The sequence below is a fragment of the Ovis canadensis genome, chromosome 15 (assembly GCF_042477335.2).
Source record: "Ovis canadensis isolate MfBH-ARS-UI-01 breed Bighorn chromosome 15, ARS-UI_OviCan_v2, whole genome shotgun sequence".
Classification (NCBI taxonomy): domain Eukaryota; kingdom Metazoa; phylum Chordata; class Mammalia; order Artiodactyla; family Bovidae; genus Ovis; species Ovis canadensis.
In genome coordinates, this window is record NC_091259.1 from 48,603,715 (window position 1) to 48,624,213 (window position 20,499).

Sequence of the window (20,499 nt, forward strand, 5' to 3'; positions counted from 1 at the left end):
GGTTTTCTCGGGTGGAGTAGGGGTCAACCATGGCAAAGGGATTATGACCAGTAGTTTGTGATGGGCCTTGAGTGCCAGCCTGCCAGGTGCAGAATAGCCTGGAAAAGGCAAGGTGGCGAGGGTTGGACACAGAAAGAACACCTCCTGGAAAGTGTGGCAAGAATCTGGGCCAGAGATGACAATGCCGCCCTGGGATGCCGGGCGGCAACGGGATGCAGAGAAGGGGTCAGCTTCCTGCAGGGCCAGGCGCGCGGGCAGAGGAGGCCAGCCTGGGGTGGGAGGTGGCCGGCGCCGGGGCCGGCCAATGGCGGCGGGCTGGGCCGCGGCCCCTCCCTAGGGGCGGGGGCGGGGGCGGGCGGGGCGAGCGCTGCGGGCTCGCCGGGGTACCAGCGCTGCCGCATCCCTGCCGAGCTCCTAGCGCCGGCGGTCCGCCCACCAGGCAGCTCCCGCTCCGCAGCCTCGAGGCAGACCCCGGCGAGGCCTGGCAGGTCCAAACCAGAGCGCAGCTCGGTCCAGCTGGGGTAGGTGAAGGGCGGCGGCGGGGAAGGGGGTGGCTCAGCTCGGTCCCTCCGGGGTGGGTGGAGGAGGACCGGGCGTCGGATTTGGTTCCAGCCCCGGGGGTGGGGGTGTTGAGTTCTCTGACCACTCAAGATGGGGGATCGGATAGGGGGCGGGGGGGTCGCCGCAGCACGGCTGCGCTCTGACCTGGTGGAGAAGGGAACAGGGCTCAAACCCGAGACCCAGGCGGGGTGGGGAGCGGGGAGGGCGGGGGTAGGGATGGGTGTAAGCGTAGGGGCCCCTGAGTTCTGTTGCTCGCAGGAGGGAGCTATCCCTGGGGGCCGTAGCAGAGCGCGGCTTGTGCTCGAGTCTGGGGGTGGGGGTACGGAGAGGATCCGGGCGCGGGGCTGGAGTGGGGGTGGGGCGGGCTTCCCGGTCTGGGGATGCTGCGTCCTCCGGGGACTCAGTTTCCTCCTTTCTGGGGGTGGGTGCGGGGAAGCGGGGCGCAGGGGGCGGGCCAGGCTGTGAGAGCCGGAGGCGGCGGGGCGGGGCGGGGCGGCGGCGCGGGCGAGCGGGTGGTCGGCGCGCCTCTGAACGCATTCTGGGACGCGCAGGCGGCGGCGGAGATGCGGCGGCTCGGGGGCACCCTGCTCTGCCTGCTGCTGGCGGCGGCGGTCCCCACGGCCCCCGCGCCGACTCCGACGGTGACCTCTGCCCCGATCGAGCCCGGCCCGGCTCTCAACTACCCTCAGGAGGAGGCCACTCTCAACGAGATGTTCCGCGAGGTTGAGGAACTGATGGAGGACACGCAGTACAAACTGCGCAGCGCGGTGGAGGAGGTGGGTGCGCCCGAGGGGCCTGCGCTCCGGGAAGCGCGAGGCGGGTGACAGTGGGGGCTGTCGAAGCAGTGCCCCAATCGCTGGCCAGGGTCCTCGGGTCCGCTAAGGGGCTGGGCACAGCCGGCAGCAGATTTCGACTTATCTGGAGGCAGTGCGGGGGTGATCCCAAATCCCACCTGGTTCCTGCCAAAAGCTCTGGATCTGAGGCTGTCCACCCAGAGACACCGACTGGACCCACCCATGGACGACTGGGGTCACCACCTGCTTGCAGGCTGCCGGCCATCACCTTCCAATTTACTTCAGGTGTGCAGTCGGCCTCATCCTGTTTTAAGCGGATGCTTGCAAGGCCCCTGGTATTGGAGCACTGTGATTTTGCAGAGGAGGCTCCAGGTATCTCAAGTCCTAGCTTGTCTGTTGGGCTTTGAGCTTGTGCCATCTTCCCAAGAGACAATTAGGGTGCCATTCAGTTCAGTTGCTCAGTCATGTCCAATTCTTTGTGACCCCATAGACTGCAACACGCCAGGCTCCCCTGCCAGTCACCAACTCTTGGAGCTTGCTCAAACTCCTGTCCATCGAGTGTGTGATGCCATCCAACCATCTCATCCTCTGTCATCCCCTTCTGCATATGGGGACAAAAAGCCCTGCTGTGCTGGTAATCTGTCTGGACTTCCCCAAATGCCATGTGGGGCAAAGAAGGAACCTGGGAATCTCCATCAGTGTCAGTGGATGCTGGGTGAGAGGAGCAGGGGCAAAGTGAAAGGCCACCCCTCACCTTGTTTCCAAGGGTGCTTTGGAGTCAATCCTGGGCTCAGGGCCCTCCTCTGCCATTCACCATAGGGTGGCATTGGCCAAATCCCTTAACATCCTTTGCCTCAATTTTCCATGAGAATTAAATCTGTGATATGTGTGGCACCTGGAGTATAATAGATGTGTATATATAGCAGCTGTTAGTTATCAGATACCAGACATCTTGGGAAAACTTGGCCTGTTTCTTGCTTCCGTCGCCTCCCAGGTCCAAACGCTGTGGATGGCATCCTCTGTGAACAGCACCCAAGCATTGCCAGGGTTGCCTGGAGAGGAGGTGCAGATGGTCCAGCTCGCCCAGCCAGGTGGCTCTGCTGGGTGGGCGTGGCCCCGCCAGCCCCTGTTGGCGTGGCCCCTGTTGGGCCTGACTCTGGCTGCAGCCTGTCTTTGGAGAGAAGCCAGCCATCCCAGAGAAGGAGTCAGTGAGAGATCAAATGTCTAGGCTGGTAGGTCAGGTGCCTCCACGTCCCTGCTTCTCCACACTACATTTGGGCAAAGCCTCCAAAGCTGGCTCTGGTCTACTAGGCGAGGTGGCTTTTTCCTCCCACACTTGCTTAGTCTGGGGATCGCTCCCCTTCCTTCCCACAACAGTCGACCTGGCGGACCCTGGACACTGGTGAAGGAGACACTGGGTTGGAAGGTGGTTGCCTGGGTAGCTGTACCTGAACATCCACTGGACATGCCAGATTCCAAATATAGACTTTGTTTCCTGTGAAAGCAAGAGAATCCTGACACGAAACAATGAAAGGGGCAGGGGTGTCAGACAGGCCCCAGTGAATTTTAACTCTGCACCTTCACTGATTAAACTGAACACTTGATCCTTGGTTCCAGAGCAAGTCATCTGCTTCCCTTCACTGGGTTCTAGGACTTTCCCTCCTGCCCACGGCTTCCCGTTGAGACTCATCAGGTCACCTCCCCGTTTTTATTCAAGTGTGAACTTGGCCACACAGTGCGGTCCTCTGCTGGTAGCTCCTGGTGAGGGGGCCGAGGGAGCCTGCTCGGTCTTTTCATTGGTCAGAGCCATTCGGGGCCCAGCCTCTGGTGAGTGGCCGAGGGGGCCTGCTCGGTGTTTTCATTGGTCAGAGCCGTTCGGGGCCCAGCCTCTGCTGAGGGGGCTAAGGGGGTCTGTTCAGTCTTTTTATTGGTCAGAGCCGTTCGGGGCCCCACAGTCCAGGGTACTGGTGCTCACTCCACGGGAGTTGGCCACGTTGCCTTTGCTTGGGCCCCAGCCTTCCTGCTCCAGACGTGGCTCTGCCTGAGTTCTGCAGTCTGCTACCCAGGGAGACATTGGCTGCCTCGCCCACCCGACTCAGTGGGAGCCAACCTTTCTTATCTCATTCCAGCTCTGCCACATATGAGTGATGGGATCCAGGCTCCAAAGTGGAGAAGTGTCCACCTCTGGGGTGAAGGGGAAAATTAAATGAAAGGATGCAAGTAAAGCATGCGATCTGGTTGTCAAAAATGGGGTTAAGTAGGGACTTCTCTGGTGGTCTAGTGGCTTTCACTGCTGTGACCCTGGGTTCAATCCCTGATTGGGGAACTAAGATCCCACAAGGCACGTAGTGCAGCCAAAAAATAAAATGGGGTTAAGTAAAATTGGTGCAATATAAGTTGTCCCCTCATGTCGCTGTTGTAAGGACTATGAGAAATTGTTGATTCTCAATAAATAATGGCTCCCACTGGCACTAATGGAAAAGAACCTGCTTGCCAGTGGAGGAGACATGAGACCCATGTTCGATCCCTAGGTCAGGAAGACCCCCTGGAGAAGGGTATGGCAACCCACTCCGGTATTCTCGCCTGGAGTGTCCCATGGATGGAGGAGCCTGGTGTGGGCTACAGCACATAGGGTGGCAGAGTTGGACACGACTGAAGCAACAACACACAAACACACTCATTATCATCATATTAATAGCACTAGTATGAGTGATAACGAAAGAACCACCAGTGTCTGATATATAATAGAATCACAATGGATTAGGGCTATTAGTATTAATTTTAAAAAAGAGATTGCCAGAAAGCCCCTTAAATCTCATAAACACAAGATGATTGCTATTTACTTACGGTCCCAGTAAAGAACAGAAAAGGACCTGCGGCCAGATGCATTAATTGTTTACATAGTTGCACCATGAATCTGCTTTCAAGTAACTTCCTGACATTTAAAATATTCCAGCTGACTTCAAGCTGCTGATTTCTCCTAAGGGAAAAAAGTTAACTCTGGTTATAGGATCATTATGGAGAGGAAGCAAATCTTCAAATGGTTCAGTCTGGGCTGTTTATTACTGATAAACATATTTTGAGGATAAAGCCACTCCCCAGCCCTTCATTACCATGTCTGTAATTGACATATTTTACAATAGAATGTTCTTATCAACTCATTATTCCTAGGAAGAATGCCAACACCAAGCCTGAATTTCTCTCTCCAGTTTTTCTTACTCTGTTCCTTTAACAAACACAGAGTTAACAATTTGTGAGTGCCATGTTAAATAATATTCACATTCCTCCTCTATGAAACAAGTCCTGTTGCTTCAGGCTTAAATTTCTCTTGCTAGCAGCAGTAATAGTTGTGGCTGAAATTTCCATTGTAAGCTGTACTTTTAGTTTGTGGTGCCATGAAAGAGCTTTAGCTCATTCTGTTGGAATAACCACTGGTTGAGGGGGAAATGGCTTTATATAAAGACTATCTGCTCAGCCCAGAGCAAATTCTAATTTTGGTACCTTGTCAATTATATGTAAGCCAAACTGGAGGAGTCTGATTCCTATAGGAATTATAAAAGCACTAATGTTCTATTCTCCTTCTGGATTTAGTCCCTCTAGCATCCCCAGACTCCTCTTCATTCCCAGCTGTTCCTCTTCTATCACTAAACAGACCAGGATCTCTCCCTTAAAACAAATTTATAAAGCCTTTTTCTTCGTCTTAAGTCTCCTCTCTTAACTTCATCCGTTTCTCCTCTATTTTATTAGCAAACCCTTCGATCATATGTTATCTACTTCTGCCTTTTCCACCCCTACCCAGACATCCCCTGGCAAACTAGCTTCTTCTAAAACTGCTTTCTTTATTATGCCTTGGCAGAATGACAGATACTGGATCAAGTTCTCGGATTTCATGAGCTTTAATTCTTACATTTGTCCAATAAAGTAGAATCATCATCATTTTACAAACAGGAAAGCTGAGGTTTAGAGATATTGGGTTGACCAAAAAGATCGTTTGGGTCTCTCTGTAAGATGTTACACATTAGCCACCCCAGTATTTGGTATCTTGCCGAAGGTCACGTGGCTGCTTTGTGGCCGAGCTGGGACTTGACCTCATGTTCCCTGACTCCAGAATCTGGGTACTTTCTACTTTGTTGTCTTCGGATGCTGCTGGGGGCAACTTCTTGCCAAATCTAGTGGCGAGCTCTCAGAAGCCTGAGTTCTTCTAGATTTATTTGGAGGCCCCTCCAAATAGAAGACCCTCCCCAGATATAACTTCTGACTCTCAGCCTGCTTCTAGCTAGTTCTCTGACTCTATTCTTTTCCTTCTCTTGGTTCTGTGTTATGTCCCAGTTAGTCTTCAGAACTTGCTGAAGCTCCCCATTGCTTGGTGCAGAGGTTCTTACCTGGGGGTGAATACAGGGGAGGGAATATCTCAGAATCATCTGGAAAACTCATTGTTTTGTGGGGTGCCCCCTCCAGAAATTTTAATTTGGCAGCTCCAGATATGTAGATATTTTTAAAGCATTGGGCATGACTCTGAGGTACCCTTCTGGTTGAGAACTAGGCTATCACCATCTGCTTTAGAACTATACCCTGGATCCATCTGTCAGTCTGTCTCTACTTCATCATCCATCATTTTATCCATTTGGGGTCCAGCATGGACCCCTTGCCCTAGCCCATGACACTCCATTCTCATCCAGGCTGCCACCATTTTGCCTCCTTTATGCTCCTCTCTATCCAGCTCATATCTGTCCTTTGAGACCAGCCCAATTATGGCTCACCTCCACCTGGAAGCCTTTTTCCTCTCTTCTTTGAACCTGACTGACTCCTAGAGACTTTCGTAATCATCCTCAAACTAGCTTGTGTGAGGATGCCCTGTCTCCACAGTAAAAGCACAAGCAGAATCTTACACTAGGAAAAACACATAATTTGGGGTCAGACCGAGCTGAGTTCTAATTTGAGTTTTGCCACCTACTAAGAATGTGATGACCTTAGACATTCCTCCACTTTCGTCAACCTCATTTTCTTCATCTGCAAATGAGGCGAATAATAACTTCTTCATAGAGTTGCTGTGAATACACAAGGAGATATGGAAGGGACTGGTGCAATGGCTCAGACACAGCTGATGCCCAGGCATGGAGGCAGTGATCAGGTTTCAGGTATGTGAGGAGCAATCTCACGGTCAAGCACAGTGCACGGCGGCTGCTGACCAAGTCCTTGTTTGGTTTTCTGGGCCTTTATGTGGACTAGGTGTTCTTCACACTTCTAGTGCAGTATCTCTGTGCTCCACTGAGGCATGGGAATTCTTTCCCCATGTATACCCAGCTCAGCAAACTTGGTTGGGAAAGATTGGAAAAGATGGGCCTCTTGTAGTATATAAGGGAATAGAGAACAGTGATTTTTTTAAAAACAGTAAAATCCTTTTTGAGGATTCATTTAAAGGAATAAAAATAGCCGAGAGTCAAGACTGCACTCTTGGTAAATTGCCAACCACCAGTGACAGCTTCTCTTTGTGTCTCTCATTTTAAATTCCTAGAGAGAGTGTCTGGTTGGCTCAACTAGTCCATGATGCAGCTTCTGTTTAAGTCCAATCAGCTGTGACTGGTCCAGTTGTCACCTGCCCACTCATCAAGTCTGGGTCTGGAAGTGGGTACAGATCCCATTTGGCTGATGCGTCTGGTATAGATGTCATGGAGGCCCATGATTTGAGGATAGTGGCCTCAGAAACCTGAGATCACTAAAGAACACTTGTGTAAGAAGGGCCAGAAGGGTGCACCAAGAAATGAGTCATCTGAACCTCTACAGGGGTCTCTCGTACTCAGAGGGTGGATGGGGAAGGACTCATAACTGGTGACCCTACCAGTCATGGGGAAGGGGCTAGGGTGGTGCCCACCCCCACTCAGCCCTGCAACAAGGATTTGGGAGCAAATAATTTATTTGCAGGGCTTCCCCGGTGGCTCAGCGGTAGTAATCTGCCTGCAGTACAGGAGCCACAGGAGACACAGGCTTGATCCCTGGGTCGGGAAGCTCCTCTGAAGGAGGGCGTGGCAACCCACTCCACTATTCTTGCTTGGAGACTCCCCATGAACAGAAGAGCCTGGCGGACTGCAGTTCGTAGGGTTGCAAAGAGTCACACACAACTGAAGCGAATTAGCATGCATGTAATTTATTTGTGATATGATCCCAGAAACACTAGGAGGAAATAGAGTGAGATGGAAAAGGAAAAAGGCAGCAAAGGCTGTGCTGATGAGCAGGTGACTTCTAGGGACAACTAGGGTTCCATCTCTCTGAGGTCCTCGGAGAGAGAGAAACTATCCCACTGAGCGGAGAGGACACTGGGGTACTTACCCTCATAGGCCGTTCTTCACTGATTGAGAGGTGTCCCCGGGGTGTTCACTAACTAACACTTGGTGCTTGTGCAGACTGAACACACTTCTGTAGTCAGAGAATGCTCTCAAAGAGAAACAGAGTTGGTTGCTGGCATGTAAGGGAATTGAATTTGAGTGACCTCCTGATTAGGACGTGGGGAGATGGGAGCAGCGCCAAGAGCATCTCTCAGGGGTCAAGATTGCTCAGTGGGGGCATTCTCAAATCCCAACTCTGCTCTTCCCTGGGAATCTTGAGAACTTACCTAGTCTTCCTAAGCCTCAGTTGCCCCAGTTGTGAAATGGAGACATTAACATCCACCCCATAGGGAGATTGTGAGATGTAAGATGATAATATATGAAAACATTTAGAACAACATCTTATTCTACTCAGTTCTCATTGGTACTTATCAGCAATAACACCATTGTTATTGCAGAAGAGGAAAAGAGTAGTTTTTTTTCTAATGGACTCTGATATGTATCAGAAGAAAACAATTGCTTATTAAATTCATTGATTTAATTAGATGGAAGCCGAAGAGGCTGCTGCTAAAACATCATCAGAAGTGACCCTCGCACACTTACCTCCCAGCTACCACAACGAGACCAACACAGAAACCAAGGTGGGAAATAATACCATCCACGTCCACCGAGAAATTCACAAGGTAAGTCGTGGCCAGCGCTTCCTCCTTTCTTCAGTGCCCAGTCCCATCGGAGGACTGAGGTGTGGCCTGTGCTCTCTTTAAGAGAGTCTGCTGTGCAGATGTTTACATATTTGATACACAAGTCAAAAATACACATAAACATGGTAAAATACAGGTTAAAAGCCAGAGGGAGTGAGGGAGATTATTTAAAGGGGAAAGATATGTGTCAAAAACATAAATTGCTTTTGCATTGAAGCAATAAATTTAACTCTAGTCTTCCTGCCAGTCCAATTGCAAAGGAATGTTCAGGGATTTTTATTACTTGAAAAAAGAAAGCAAATAAGTGTTTAGAGAAAGACTTTCCCAGTATTGCATTTATCTCACAGGTTTTTATCTGTGATTCAGTAGAGAGTTGAAATAGAGTTCATGTTGCGGTGAATAGATCTTCACCATCTCCTTAGGAGGAGCTCAGATGTGATATACTCAAGTCTTCAGAATGGAAAATCTCTATTGACACAAGATGAAACATTCATCTGTTTGCTGGCTATCCATTCAAAATTTTATAGTGGCCTGTTTTCCGACCTACTATATGTCTAAGTATCCCTTGGTCCCAAGTCTTGCATGAGGAGTGAGCAGGTTTGTTCTCAATCTGACTTGAGAAAGAAAACATTGCCTCTAGCATGCGATGTCTCCAGGGTGACTTTGGTAGGACTTTGGAGATCAAATCATGTGGCCTGTTTTCTCTTAAAGAGAGTCTGGTGTGCAGATGTTTGGATCATTGTTGGAGGCTGTAAAATTGACCTCTGATCTCATCTCAAGGCCTGTGCACAAGGCCATGAAGATTCTCGCAAAAGAGCCTTGCTTTTGTTCAAGTGTCCAGGTAATGACTGAGCTGACACAATAGCATTTCTGTGCCACAGTGGATTAAAGGGTCAATTCTCAGGGCCGTTGCCTAGACTATAAAGTAGCCTTTGTGTGGCTCTAGTCCCGCTGTATACTCACAGCCCAGCTCCAGAGCACACCCCCCACATAAATGAATGAGCCACCTGCCAAACAGAATCCTTTAGCATTGCTCATCTGAAGACTGGAGAGTTCCGGTCTTTGTCTCCAAAAGTGCATATTTTATTCCTGTCAAAACCAATATTCAGTCATCCTTTCTGACAATAATTAGCCAATAGGTTTGGCTGCTTCTTCAATTTGCTCCTTGTGAATATCAGAATAACCAAGTGTGTGTCCTGCCAGTAACGAGTATGGTTTTCAACTCTGACCCTCACTAACCATGTTAATGAAAATAGGAAGATCGGCATCTAGAATACCTTATGGTGTCGTGGGGGCCAAATGACTTAGAGTGTGTGAGAGTTGTTGTAAACTGTTAAGCACTATACAGCAGCAGATTGTTCTTACTGTTAATATTACTACTGTTGTTACGGTGAAGTTATGGCATCCGCATGGTATAGTAGTTCTTGGGTGGGTTCCATGGAGCTCCTGTCCTGCATGATGCTTTATAAAAGAAGAGCTCAGTGGTGAAACATGTTTGGAAAACATTGTACATATTTCTCTTCCTAGGGATACAAAAATGCACCTTAGTGTAATAAAACCTCAGAAAAGTCCCTGGATCTTTGCATACAGGACTGTATAATTTAAAAAATATATAGCATTGATTAATCTTGTGAAAATCTGGTATAAAAGGAAGAAGACATTATTTCTTTGCTGGAGAGAGGAATTACTTACATCAAAAACTTTAAAGTATGTTGGTGAAGACATGATCCTTATGCTCCAGAATGGGAATTAGAACTGGAATTTGATCCACTGTTGCACGTTAGGCTAAGAGTTTCCACTTTGTTTTGGCTGCAGATGCCTGTGATATTAGAGCTGGCAGGAACTTTAAAGATGGCCTAGAAATGAGACAACTGTGAATCAGAGAACAGAAATGATTTGTTCCAGGTTACATACTAGACGGTCATTCGTGTCTGAGCCAGGGATCAAAGAATATCGATCCCCTAGCTCCTGAGGTTCTCTCTGTTCTTTTATCACCAACATGAGGGTTAGACATGGCCTTGGATGGGGTGAGAGTGGCCTGAGTTTCAATCAGGCTCCCAGCTTTGAGGTGCCCACTCCTGGTTACAGAAGCCAGGCAGACAGTAGCTAAAGGAATACGGGGCCAGGCCTCCTCTCAGCCTACTTAAGTACTTAAGCACTTGCTTTTTTTTTTTTTTTTAACTTTTTATTTGTACTAGAGTATAGCCAGTTAACAATGTTGTGATCGTTTCAGGTGGACAGTAGAGGGACTCAGCAATACACACACATGTATCCATTCTCCCCCAAATTCCCCTCCCATCAAGGCTGCCACATAATTAAGCACTTTCTTGAGGAAACAAAACAGTTCCCCAGAATCAAGGAGTGGCTGCTCTAGCTAAAACCTGCTTCCTTCACTACCCAGGCCTGTAGTTGTTGAAAAGAAAGTTGACTTGGAGCTTCAGATGAATAAGCCCCAAGAATGATAAAAATAGCTAGTGTTAAGTGTTTGCGAGGTGACAGGCTGTGTGCTGCGTGCTTTACACAGACTTCCTCGGTCCTCCCCTTGGCAGCCCCGTGCTGCAGACTCTGCTCTGTCTCTTCATCACTATCTGATGCTGCTGGTGGAGCTCAGAAACACAGGGAGGAGTGGGCATTCTGTCTACTTTGACAGATGCTCCTGCTTCAGAAAATAGAAAACAACAAAACAAAAAACCAACAACTTGTGGGATTTGTCCAGAATCCCTTCTATTTCACACTCACTGTCCCTGTTCTCCTGTAGATCACAAACAACCGGACTGGACAGATGGTCTTTTCAGAGACAGTCATTACGTCGATGGGAGAGGAAGAAGGCAAAAGGAGCCACGTGAGTTGTCGTCTTCCTTGCACTTGTATCCCGATGCACACATTCCCTTGCTGAGCCTGCCAGAGGTGACCCGGACTTCAGACCATGGGCAGAAAGGAGGGAGCTCTGTGCGCCTCTCCTGCCTTGTACCTACCTGCTGCTGCTAAGTCGCTTCAGTCGTGTCTGACTCTGTGCGACCCCATAGACAGCAGCCCACCAGGCTCCACCGTCCCTGGGATTCTCCAGGCAAGAACACTGGAGTGGGTTGCCATTTCCTCCTCCAAGGCATGAAAGTGAAAATTGAAAGTGAAGTCGCTCAGTCGTGTCCGACTCTTGGCGACCCCATGGACTACAGCCCACCAGGCTCCTCCGTCCGTGGGATTTTCCAGGCAAGAGTACTGGAGTGGGGTGCCATTGCCTTCTCCGTGTATCTGCCTAGATTACCCAATTCCTACATTTCTAGCCAGACAGATGCAGACCAGTAATAGGCTCTGCTTCCATGCACTTTGCCTCAGAAATGGCACGACATCATTTGCACGGCTGCTCTCAGCCTTGAAAGGGGAACACTGAAGGGTCGGGTGTATTGGTTGGGGGTTTCTGGTAATAAGACCTGGTGTCTCTAACCTGAAAATCCCCTAAAGCTGCTGGCCAGACACACACCCTTTCTGATCCCAGGCCTGGTCTGGCAGTTTGAGAGCAAGAAAACTTCAAGTGAAACCCAGTGGCCCAAGAGAAAGGTGTCCTGCTCCAGCCTTCATGCTTGGGCCCCTTATGCTTGCACTTGCTACTCAGTAGCCTGTTGCTTAGTCCAGAGGTGGGCTGCTTTTTAGAGAATTATATTCTGAATGATGAGAGGGGCGTCATTTCACAGAAGGAAGGCCTGGCACAGGTTGGAGGGTGACCCAGGATGTCACTGGTCTCCAGACTTCCAGACCAGAGGTGTCTCCGCAGCACCTTGTCTTCACAAAGAGGTGGCTGGTTTCAGATGCAGAGGCCCGGTGAGGAGCAGACAGGGTGGCTGCCGTGTGATTCAGTCCACTGTATGAAGCGCCTCCTCTGTGGGGCTGGAGATGGCGGCCTCTCTGTGCCCAGGAGCCTTATGCAAACTTCCTACCACACGTTCCTCCCTCTGCAGTGCCTAATGCACCCCCAGCCTTCCAAGGGGATCAGGGATATAACCTGACCCTTTGTGGCCTTATCATAAGAGAAGCAGTGTACCTATAACCACTAGCGAGGTGGTGTTACTGTGGTTGGTAGTCAGTGGGTTCTTTTTTAAAAAATTACTTATTTTTATTGAAGTATAATTGATTTTCAGTATTGTGTTAGTTTCTGGTATATAGCTAAGTGATTCAGTTATACGTACATATATATGTATTTTTCATATTATTTTCCATTAAGGTGTATTACAGGATATTGAATACAGTTCCTGCATTATACAGTAGGACCTTGTTGTTTGTCTTTTTATATAATAGTCTGTATTTGCTGACCCCAGACTCCTAATTTATCCCTCCCCACCTCCTTTCTCCTTTCTATGACTGTGAATCTTTCTCTTTTATAAATAAGTTCATTGGTATCATATTTTAGATTCCACATACAAGTGATATCACGTGGTATTTGTCTTTCTCTTTCTGACTTCCCTTAGTATGATAATTCCTAGTTGCCTCCATGTTACTGCAAATGGCATTATTTTATTCTTTTTTTGGCTGAGGGTGGTATCTTGTAACTTTGATTTGCATTTCTCTAAGAAGTAGTGATGTTGAACATGTGCCTCTTGGCCATCTGTATATCTTCTTTGGAGAAATGTCTAGTTAGGTCTGCTGCCATTTTTGATTGAGTTATTTTTATTGTTAAATTATGTGAACTTTTTATAAATTTTAAAAAGTAAGCTTTTGTTGATCACATCATTTGCAAATATTCTCTCCCAGTCCATAGGTTGCCTTTTCATTTTATGATTTCCTTTGCTGTGCAAAAGCTTGTAAGTTTAAATCCCATTTATTTATGTTTGCTTTTATTTCTATTGCCTTGGGAGACTGAGCTAAGAAAATATTGGTACAGTTTATGTCAGAGAATGTTTTGCCTATATTCTCTTGTAGGAATTTTATGGTCATGTCATACGTCTAAGTCTTTAAGCCATCTTGAGCTTATTTTTATGTATGGTGTGAGAGTGTGCTCTAACTTCACTGACTTACATGCAGTTGTCCAGCTGCCCCGACACCACTTGCTGAAGAGACTCTCTTTCCCCCATTGTCCCCCACTGTATGTTCTTGTCTCCCTTGTTGAAGATTAATTTCAGTAGGCATGCTTTCATTATACTGAGATATGTTCCTTCTATACCCACTTTGGTAAGACTTTTTTTATTGCGAATGGATGTTGAATTTTATCAAATACTTTTTTGCATCTGTTGAGATGAGCATGCGATTTTTGTCTTTTCTTTTGTCGATATGGCACATCACATAGATTGATCTGTGATGTTGAGCCATCCTGATGACTCTAGCATGAATCCGACTTGATCATGATGTAAGATCTTTTTCTGTGTTTTGGATTTGGTCTGCTAATATTTTGTTGAGAAGTTCTGCGTCTATATTCATCAAAGATATTGGCCTGTAATTTTCTTTTTTGGTATTGTCTTTGTCCGATTTTGGTATCAGGGTGTTGGTAGCTTCATAAAATGACTTTAGGGCTATTCTCTTCTCTTCAGTCTTTTGAAAGAGTTTGAGAAGGATCCGTGTAAGTTCTCTGAATGCTTGATAGAATTCCCCAGTGAAGCTATCTGGTCCTGTGCTTTTGTTTGCAGGAAGGTGTTTTTTTTTTTAAATCACAGGTTCTTTTTCACGTCTAGTGCTCAATCTGTTCAAATTATCTATTTCTTTTCAATTCAGTTCTGATGGCTATGTGTTTCTAGAAACTTGTCTGTTTCTTCTAAGCTGTCCAATTTGTTGGCATATAATTGTTCATAGTATTTTCTTATGGTCTTTGTATTTCTGCAATATCAATTGTGATTTCTCATCTTTGACTTCTTCCTTTGTTTATTTGGGTTCTTTCTCTTTTCATCTTGGCAGTTCTGGCCCGAGTTTTGTTAATTTTTATTTACCCTTTCAAAGAACTAGCTCTTGGTTTTATTGATTTTTTTTTCTATTTTTAAAAATTTATCTTTTATTTCCTCTCTAGTCTTTATTATTTTCTTCCTTCTGCTAACTTGATGGGTTCTTTTTGCTTGTTTTTGACACAGTACTCAGACATTTGCTACAGGCAGGGGGAGTCCAGTTAGCTTTGTATGATAGTGCTGACCCCCCCATTCAAGGGAACTGGGAGCTGATGAGGGGCAAGCCATGTGGAGAAATGGAAAGAGACCCAGTGTCACAGGCTGGAAGCGTGAGTTTGTCACTTACAAACTAGGTCACCTCATTTCCCCCCATCTTTTAATGAGGCAATGATTTTCACCATCTCTCCCAACTCTGAAAGCACAGAAGCCTGTGAAGCAAAGATAGGATTGACTAAGGTCAGGAGAGAGGAAGGGCCAGCTTTTGAAGGTGGGAGAAGAGAGAGAAAGAAAGAGAATAGGAGAGAAAAAAAAAAAACAGACAAAAAGATGGTACCAAGAGGGAAAAGCTTTAGAGTGTTCCAGATTTAAGTCTCTGGGAGAGAACAGGGAAACACAACTCTCAGGGATGTGGGTTACAAAAAAACCTTTGTGTTCAAGATAAAAAGGTATATGATTGTATGATTGCATCATTTTGTTCTGGGAAGCCTCCCAGAGCCCAGAGGTGCAAAGATGCACCGCTGTGAGCATCTTTGTAGCTGCTGGAGGCCCTGATATACATCCCAAGCTCCCTGCTCTGCCCTCCAAGTAAGGCCGTTGTGTCAGGCTTGGAGCACTGTGGCAGGGGGAACCAAGCTCTGAGACTGGCAGGTCGGTGAGAGACAAGATCTCAAAGATGCCAAGAGTGTACAAGGGTCAGGGGGCAGCTGCCTGCACTTGTGTGCTGCAGCCTCCAAGTGTGTGCCCGTTTTCCGGAGGCTGCACAGCCTGTGTGTCCCTGCTCTGGGCTCAGCTGGGGGGCCCAGAATTCCGAGGGCTGCTTCTGCAGGTCCTCATGTTGATTGTGAGATGGAGGACCTGCAGGTCCCTGGGCAGTGCGTGACCTGAACCCCTGTGTGTGATGGTCCTGAGAATTCAGGAGGGTAACAGGAGGAGACACATCCAAGAAACCCAGAAGGTGGAGACTCACGGAGTTTTTCCAGATTCCTGCACAGGCCCTTGGGATCTTAACTCAGCAAGTTTTTCTATGTGAATAAACTCCAATTTGACTGACTAGGAGAGTAACCTGGGGCATCTGATGCTTGACTGGCTGTTGCCTGCTGAATTGCCTGGGGTCTTGAGAGAACAGACTAGAGACTTTACAAGGCGCCTGTGAAAGGGAGGTCATGTGGCAAGAACAATGGTATGTTACTGCCGAGCCTCGCTTGTTGTCGAGTGTCTTGCCAAGAGTCAGACAAACAAGGTCTGGTTTCAGATGCCCACAGCATTCTTGCATTCGAATCCTCTTTGTGTCTGAGTGGGACGCCGTAAAGACTAGATTGCCTCCAGAGGCATGAGAATGGCTGAACATCGTCACCACTGTCCCATTCCATAGTTTGGCAGTTTAATGGTTTCTACGGGTGGCTCTGGAAAACGCGTTATGTGCCAATGAAGCATTCTCTGGAATGGAAAAGGGAGGCTTGCCTCTCAAAAGGACAAAAAATCATAAGCTGTTCAGACCTTAAACTACTATAAATAGGGGCTGAATTCTCAGGATTTAAAGCTCCCAGATGAATTCAATTAAACATAACCACCAAACACGCCATATTTTCCTTTCTTCAGACGCTGGGATGAGTATTCATACATATGGTAACCTGACCAGGCCCATGGAAATTCACAGACAGCAACACTGTGTGGCCATCTAGAAAACCTAGCACAGTGCATGCGAGGCATTGGTCTGTTTGCTTTCATGCTCTAAAGGGGGAAGGACATGGCGGCTTGTTATTTCACCTGAGCGCACGGGCAACTGTGATGTGGTCTGACGTCTTTCTGTGAGGCTTTTGTGCGGAGCCCTCCGTCTGCTGTCTCCCGTGATGGGCCACTGGGTGGGCTGACCACGGCTGTGCTACTTTCATGCAGTGGGTTAGGAGGGAAGTGGTGTGTTGGAAGCCGGAGAGCAGATAAGCCATTATGCACACATACAAGGCTTTTGTTTATAACCGTGTCCCCAGATATGAAGCATCTGGCCCAATTACCCATGTATGACATGTACTCTCATTAAAATATCCTCAGAACTACAGAGCTCAGCACATTGTGCATCTGTTGTCTTCTCTGTTTTCACATTAGAGTATGATATAAAATATCCTACATAATAAGGTATTTTCTCCAGCTGAACATACCTTATTGGAACCCACTGTTTCAATCACATACAACCAGCTCCAAGATACTTCCTGAAACTTCTGAGGGCCTAGGTAGACAAATTTCACTACCAGATTTGTCCAGATAGTAATGATTTGAGTAATCCCATGATTTCCTTGTCCAAGAGAATGATCAGGATAGACGGCAGACTGTGGAAAATGGCGATGGACTTCTCCACCAGTGTGAACTCAGTGTCGCCTTCTCTGCTGTGAAGATGCTTTGTTTGTTATTTGTATTCAAGTCTGGGGGAAGACAGATGGTCAGTGTGGCTGGACTTCAAGATTTGTTTGTTTCCTGTTGAACAGTAAACATCCTGTTACTTCAAAGCCCAGAGAGACTCAGCAAGAGTGTGGGCAGAGAAAGTGTGTTGAATGGCGTCTTTCCCCAGGAGACCTTGGGTTCTTTCTTGCCCCCAGCTCGTTCATTTGTCACAGAGTAACTGCAGGTGAGGGGCTGGCTTTGTCTGGTCCCTCTGCCATGACGTCTGAGGCTGATGTTGCCTTTATAGATTTTATGGAATTACAGAGGGCACCATGCTGACCAGTCATTGGGGTTTATTTTAACAGAAATGCATTTGCGGAAGGCACAGGTTCCTTGCAGTAGTCCCTAACCTTTTAGGCATTAGGGACCTGTTTCATGGAAGACAGTTTTTTCCACGGTCCAGGGTGGGGGAGGATGGTTTTGGAATGATTAAATGTGTTGCACTTATTGTGCACTTTATTTCTATTATTATGACATCAGTGTCACCTCAGATCTTCAGGCATCAAATCCTGGAGGTTAGGGATCCCTGCCTTGGAGAACTTTGGTCAATACCCAAAGGTTCAGCCTCCTGGAGAGTTCTTTTGGATGTATGTTGGGGGGCTGGGTGCATTGCCAAGTCCTGGGAGATGTTGTTGCCCTTCTCTATCTGTCAGTCTGGGGGCAGAGTGAAGTCTGCACAAGGTGTGAGGCTCACCTAGGTTCAAACCTATCCTAACCCTCACATGCTTTGTCCTTTATGGTTCTGTTTCTTTCTTCATCCAGTGAAGTAAAGTATCCTCGGTTCACAGCACTGGGTGAGAGTCTTTAAGGAGAGGTTTATAAAGCTCTTTGTGTGAGGCTCATTATTACCAAAAAGTAGTTAGCACTGGGTTCTAACTAGCTTCTCCCCTGGGTCCCAGGAACCTACTGCAAAAGTGGAATTCCTCTGGAAGCTGGAGATGTGCTTCAGGACTCCATGGGCCTCTTCCCACTGATGTTTGTGGCCTGGGGCTAGGTTCTCTAGAGCCACGCCTCACCCTCTGAGTCATGTATTTTGCTAGAAGCTCGTGCTCCCTGCTTTGAGCCTGACTCACCCTGCACTTCTTGTTCTTATGAGTCATAAGTGACTTGTTTGGGTATTGGCGATACAAACAGAAGGAAAGATGGGCCTAATGAATGAGAAGAAGCATACGTGATGTTCAGGTGCTAACAAGATCCCGGGTGGGGCCAGGTTGGCAGGATGCATCTTGGTTTCTATAGAAAACAACACGCTTGTGGGTCTAAGAGTGATGGTGTAGTCTTGTGAATGTGCAGTTCCACAGTCCTGCAACCAGACACTTGGGTCCTTTTGTGTGTCTAGGTTTCTATTTTGCACTGACTTAGTAGTTTCTGATCAAGCATAAGGCCCTTATGCCTTCATCCAGTAGGAAAAAATTATAGGGAAAATTGAAGAGCTCTGAATCATTTTGAAAAATGGATAAGCAGTCCCCAAATAAATAAAGTTGATCCAAGTAAGCAGTGTTTAAAGAGTAGGCATTTCTTTTTGAGCTATAACCTGGCTATATTAAATTGTACTCTCCTCAACCTAAATATCCTTCAAGAAGGAATTTGTGATTCCACATGCAAAATCAAAACCAGTTTCACACAGGTTTCATATGTGTTGGTATAAAAGGATGTCTTCAATGGAACATAAAGTGAAGAAAAAGCAATTGTAAAGCAATATATTGCTTTACATATATGATGGTATATATTAGTTCAGTTCAGTTCAGTCGCTCAGTCATGTCCGACTCTTTGCGACCCCTTGAATCGCAGCACGCCAGGCCTCCCTGTTCATCACCATCTCCCGGAGTTCACTCAGACTCACGTCCATCGAGTCCGTGATGCCATCCAGCCATCTCATCCTTGGTCGTCTCCTTCTCCTCCTGCCCCCAATCCCTCCCAGCATCAGAGTCTTTTCCAATGAGTCAACTCTTCGCATCAGGTGGCCAAAGTACTGGAGTTTCAGCTTTAGCATCATTCCTTCCAAAGAAATCCTAGGGCTGATCTCCTTGGACTGGTTGGATCTCCTTGCAGTCCAAGGGACTCTCAAGAGTCTTCTCCAACACCACAGTTTAAAAGCATCAATTCTTCAGTGCTCAGCCTTCTTCACAGTCCAACTCTCACATCCATACATGACCACGGGAAAAACCATAGCCTTGACTAGACGGACCTTAGTCGGCAAAGTAATGTCTCTGCTTTTGAATATGCTATCTAGGTTGGTGTATATAAGATATACTTAATATATGTGCATGCACTCTCAGTGGCTAAGTCATGTCTGACTCTTTGCGACCCCCTGGACTGTAGCCCACAGGCTCCTCTGTCCATGGAAGTGATTTCCCAGGCAGGAATACTGGAGGAGGTTGCCATTTCCTTCTCCAGGGGATCTTCCTGACCAGGGGTTGAACCCACATCTCCTTCATTGGCAGGCGGGCTCTTTACCTCTGAGCCACAGGGGAGCTCATATTTTATACATACAGTTTATCTCATTTTTTAGAGAAAAAAGTGTACATTAAAACACTTGGCAAAATGTATACAAAATCATTACTAGTAGTTACCTCTGGGAGAAATTAACTTTGCAGAGACTTTTCCTCTATAGAATTCTATATGTTCTGAATGTTTTAAAAAGAGTTTGTGAACTGCTTACAGTTTTGCTGTAGACATCTACCTATATTTTTGAACAATATTGCAAGGTTTTCTTTGTGTAAATCCTAGAAATTAAATTGCTGTGTCAAAGTGTGTACAATGTAAGATTTTGAGAGATGTTACCAGATTTTCCTCCAGACTGTTGTACTGTTTTTGCTCTCAGCAGCGACTTCTGAAATAACTTCACCAGTTCCCCCTTGCCTGCAATGGGTGTTATAGTGGGTGACCACCTGTGTCTTCTCTTTGCTTCCATGTCTTTGATTATTAGCAAGGTCAAGAATAGCTGTTTGAGAATTGTAAGTTGTAGGCAACATAGATTTCTCTGCAAATTTATCTCATCCCTCCTCTTCCTCAGGAAGAAGGGTCAGGTTTGCATGCCAGGCTGCTCCCAAGACCAGATACCGTCTGGCCCAGTGTGGGACAGATTAGGAAGGTGTGATGTTCCAGCGGGGACTGTCTGTGTGTGCCGTGGCTGCCAGGCTGTGGGTGTCACACCAGGGAGTAGGTGGTGATGATGTGCAGGCTGCTGCCGCCACCCCTGTGAACACAAAAAGGCAGGCACTCTGTCCTTTCTTCTCTGGCCACTTCCACAAACACCCCAAACCAAAGCTTAGGTGCCCTCTGATAGGAAGAGCACTTCAGGGGGCTGGGTAAGGCTTGGGCCCAGGGAAAGCCAGCCTAGAGTACAGCTGGTGTGACTGGTGAGACCCCTTAACTGCTGCAAACCTTAGTTTCCTCATATGTAAAGTGGACTCATCAAAGAACCTTGCGTGTCGTGCTTCATGAGGATAAAACAAAACAATCCAGATAAGAAAACCATACAGCGCCTAGAATGTGCAAATAGGCAGTCAGTAAATGTCAGCTCTCGGTGTTTATCATTCTTTGATTACCTCCAAACAGTGGCTGTCAGAGTTCCAAGTATTAGTTATTCAATTCCCCC

At 47.2% G+C, this 20,499-nt stretch overlaps 1 protein-coding gene across 1 annotated transcript in view; it reads left to right on the plus strand.

Annotated features, from left to right (window-relative positions):
• Positions 1-342: 342 nt before the first annotated feature.
• DKK3 (dickkopf WNT signaling pathway inhibitor 3) overlaps positions 343-20,499 on the plus strand; it is a 51,380-nt gene continuing 31,223 nt past the window's right edge. Inside the window, exons 1-4 of the mRNA XM_069554379.1 lie at positions 343-521; positions 1,113-1,337; positions 8,224-8,361; positions 11,138-11,221. Coding sequence (XP_069410480.1) covers positions 1,125-1,337; positions 8,224-8,361; positions 11,138-11,221 — 435 coding nt within the window. The 5' untranslated portion in view covers positions 343-521; positions 1,113-1,124. The remainder of the gene's footprint in view (positions 522-1,112; positions 1,338-8,223; positions 8,362-11,137; positions 11,222-20,499) is intronic.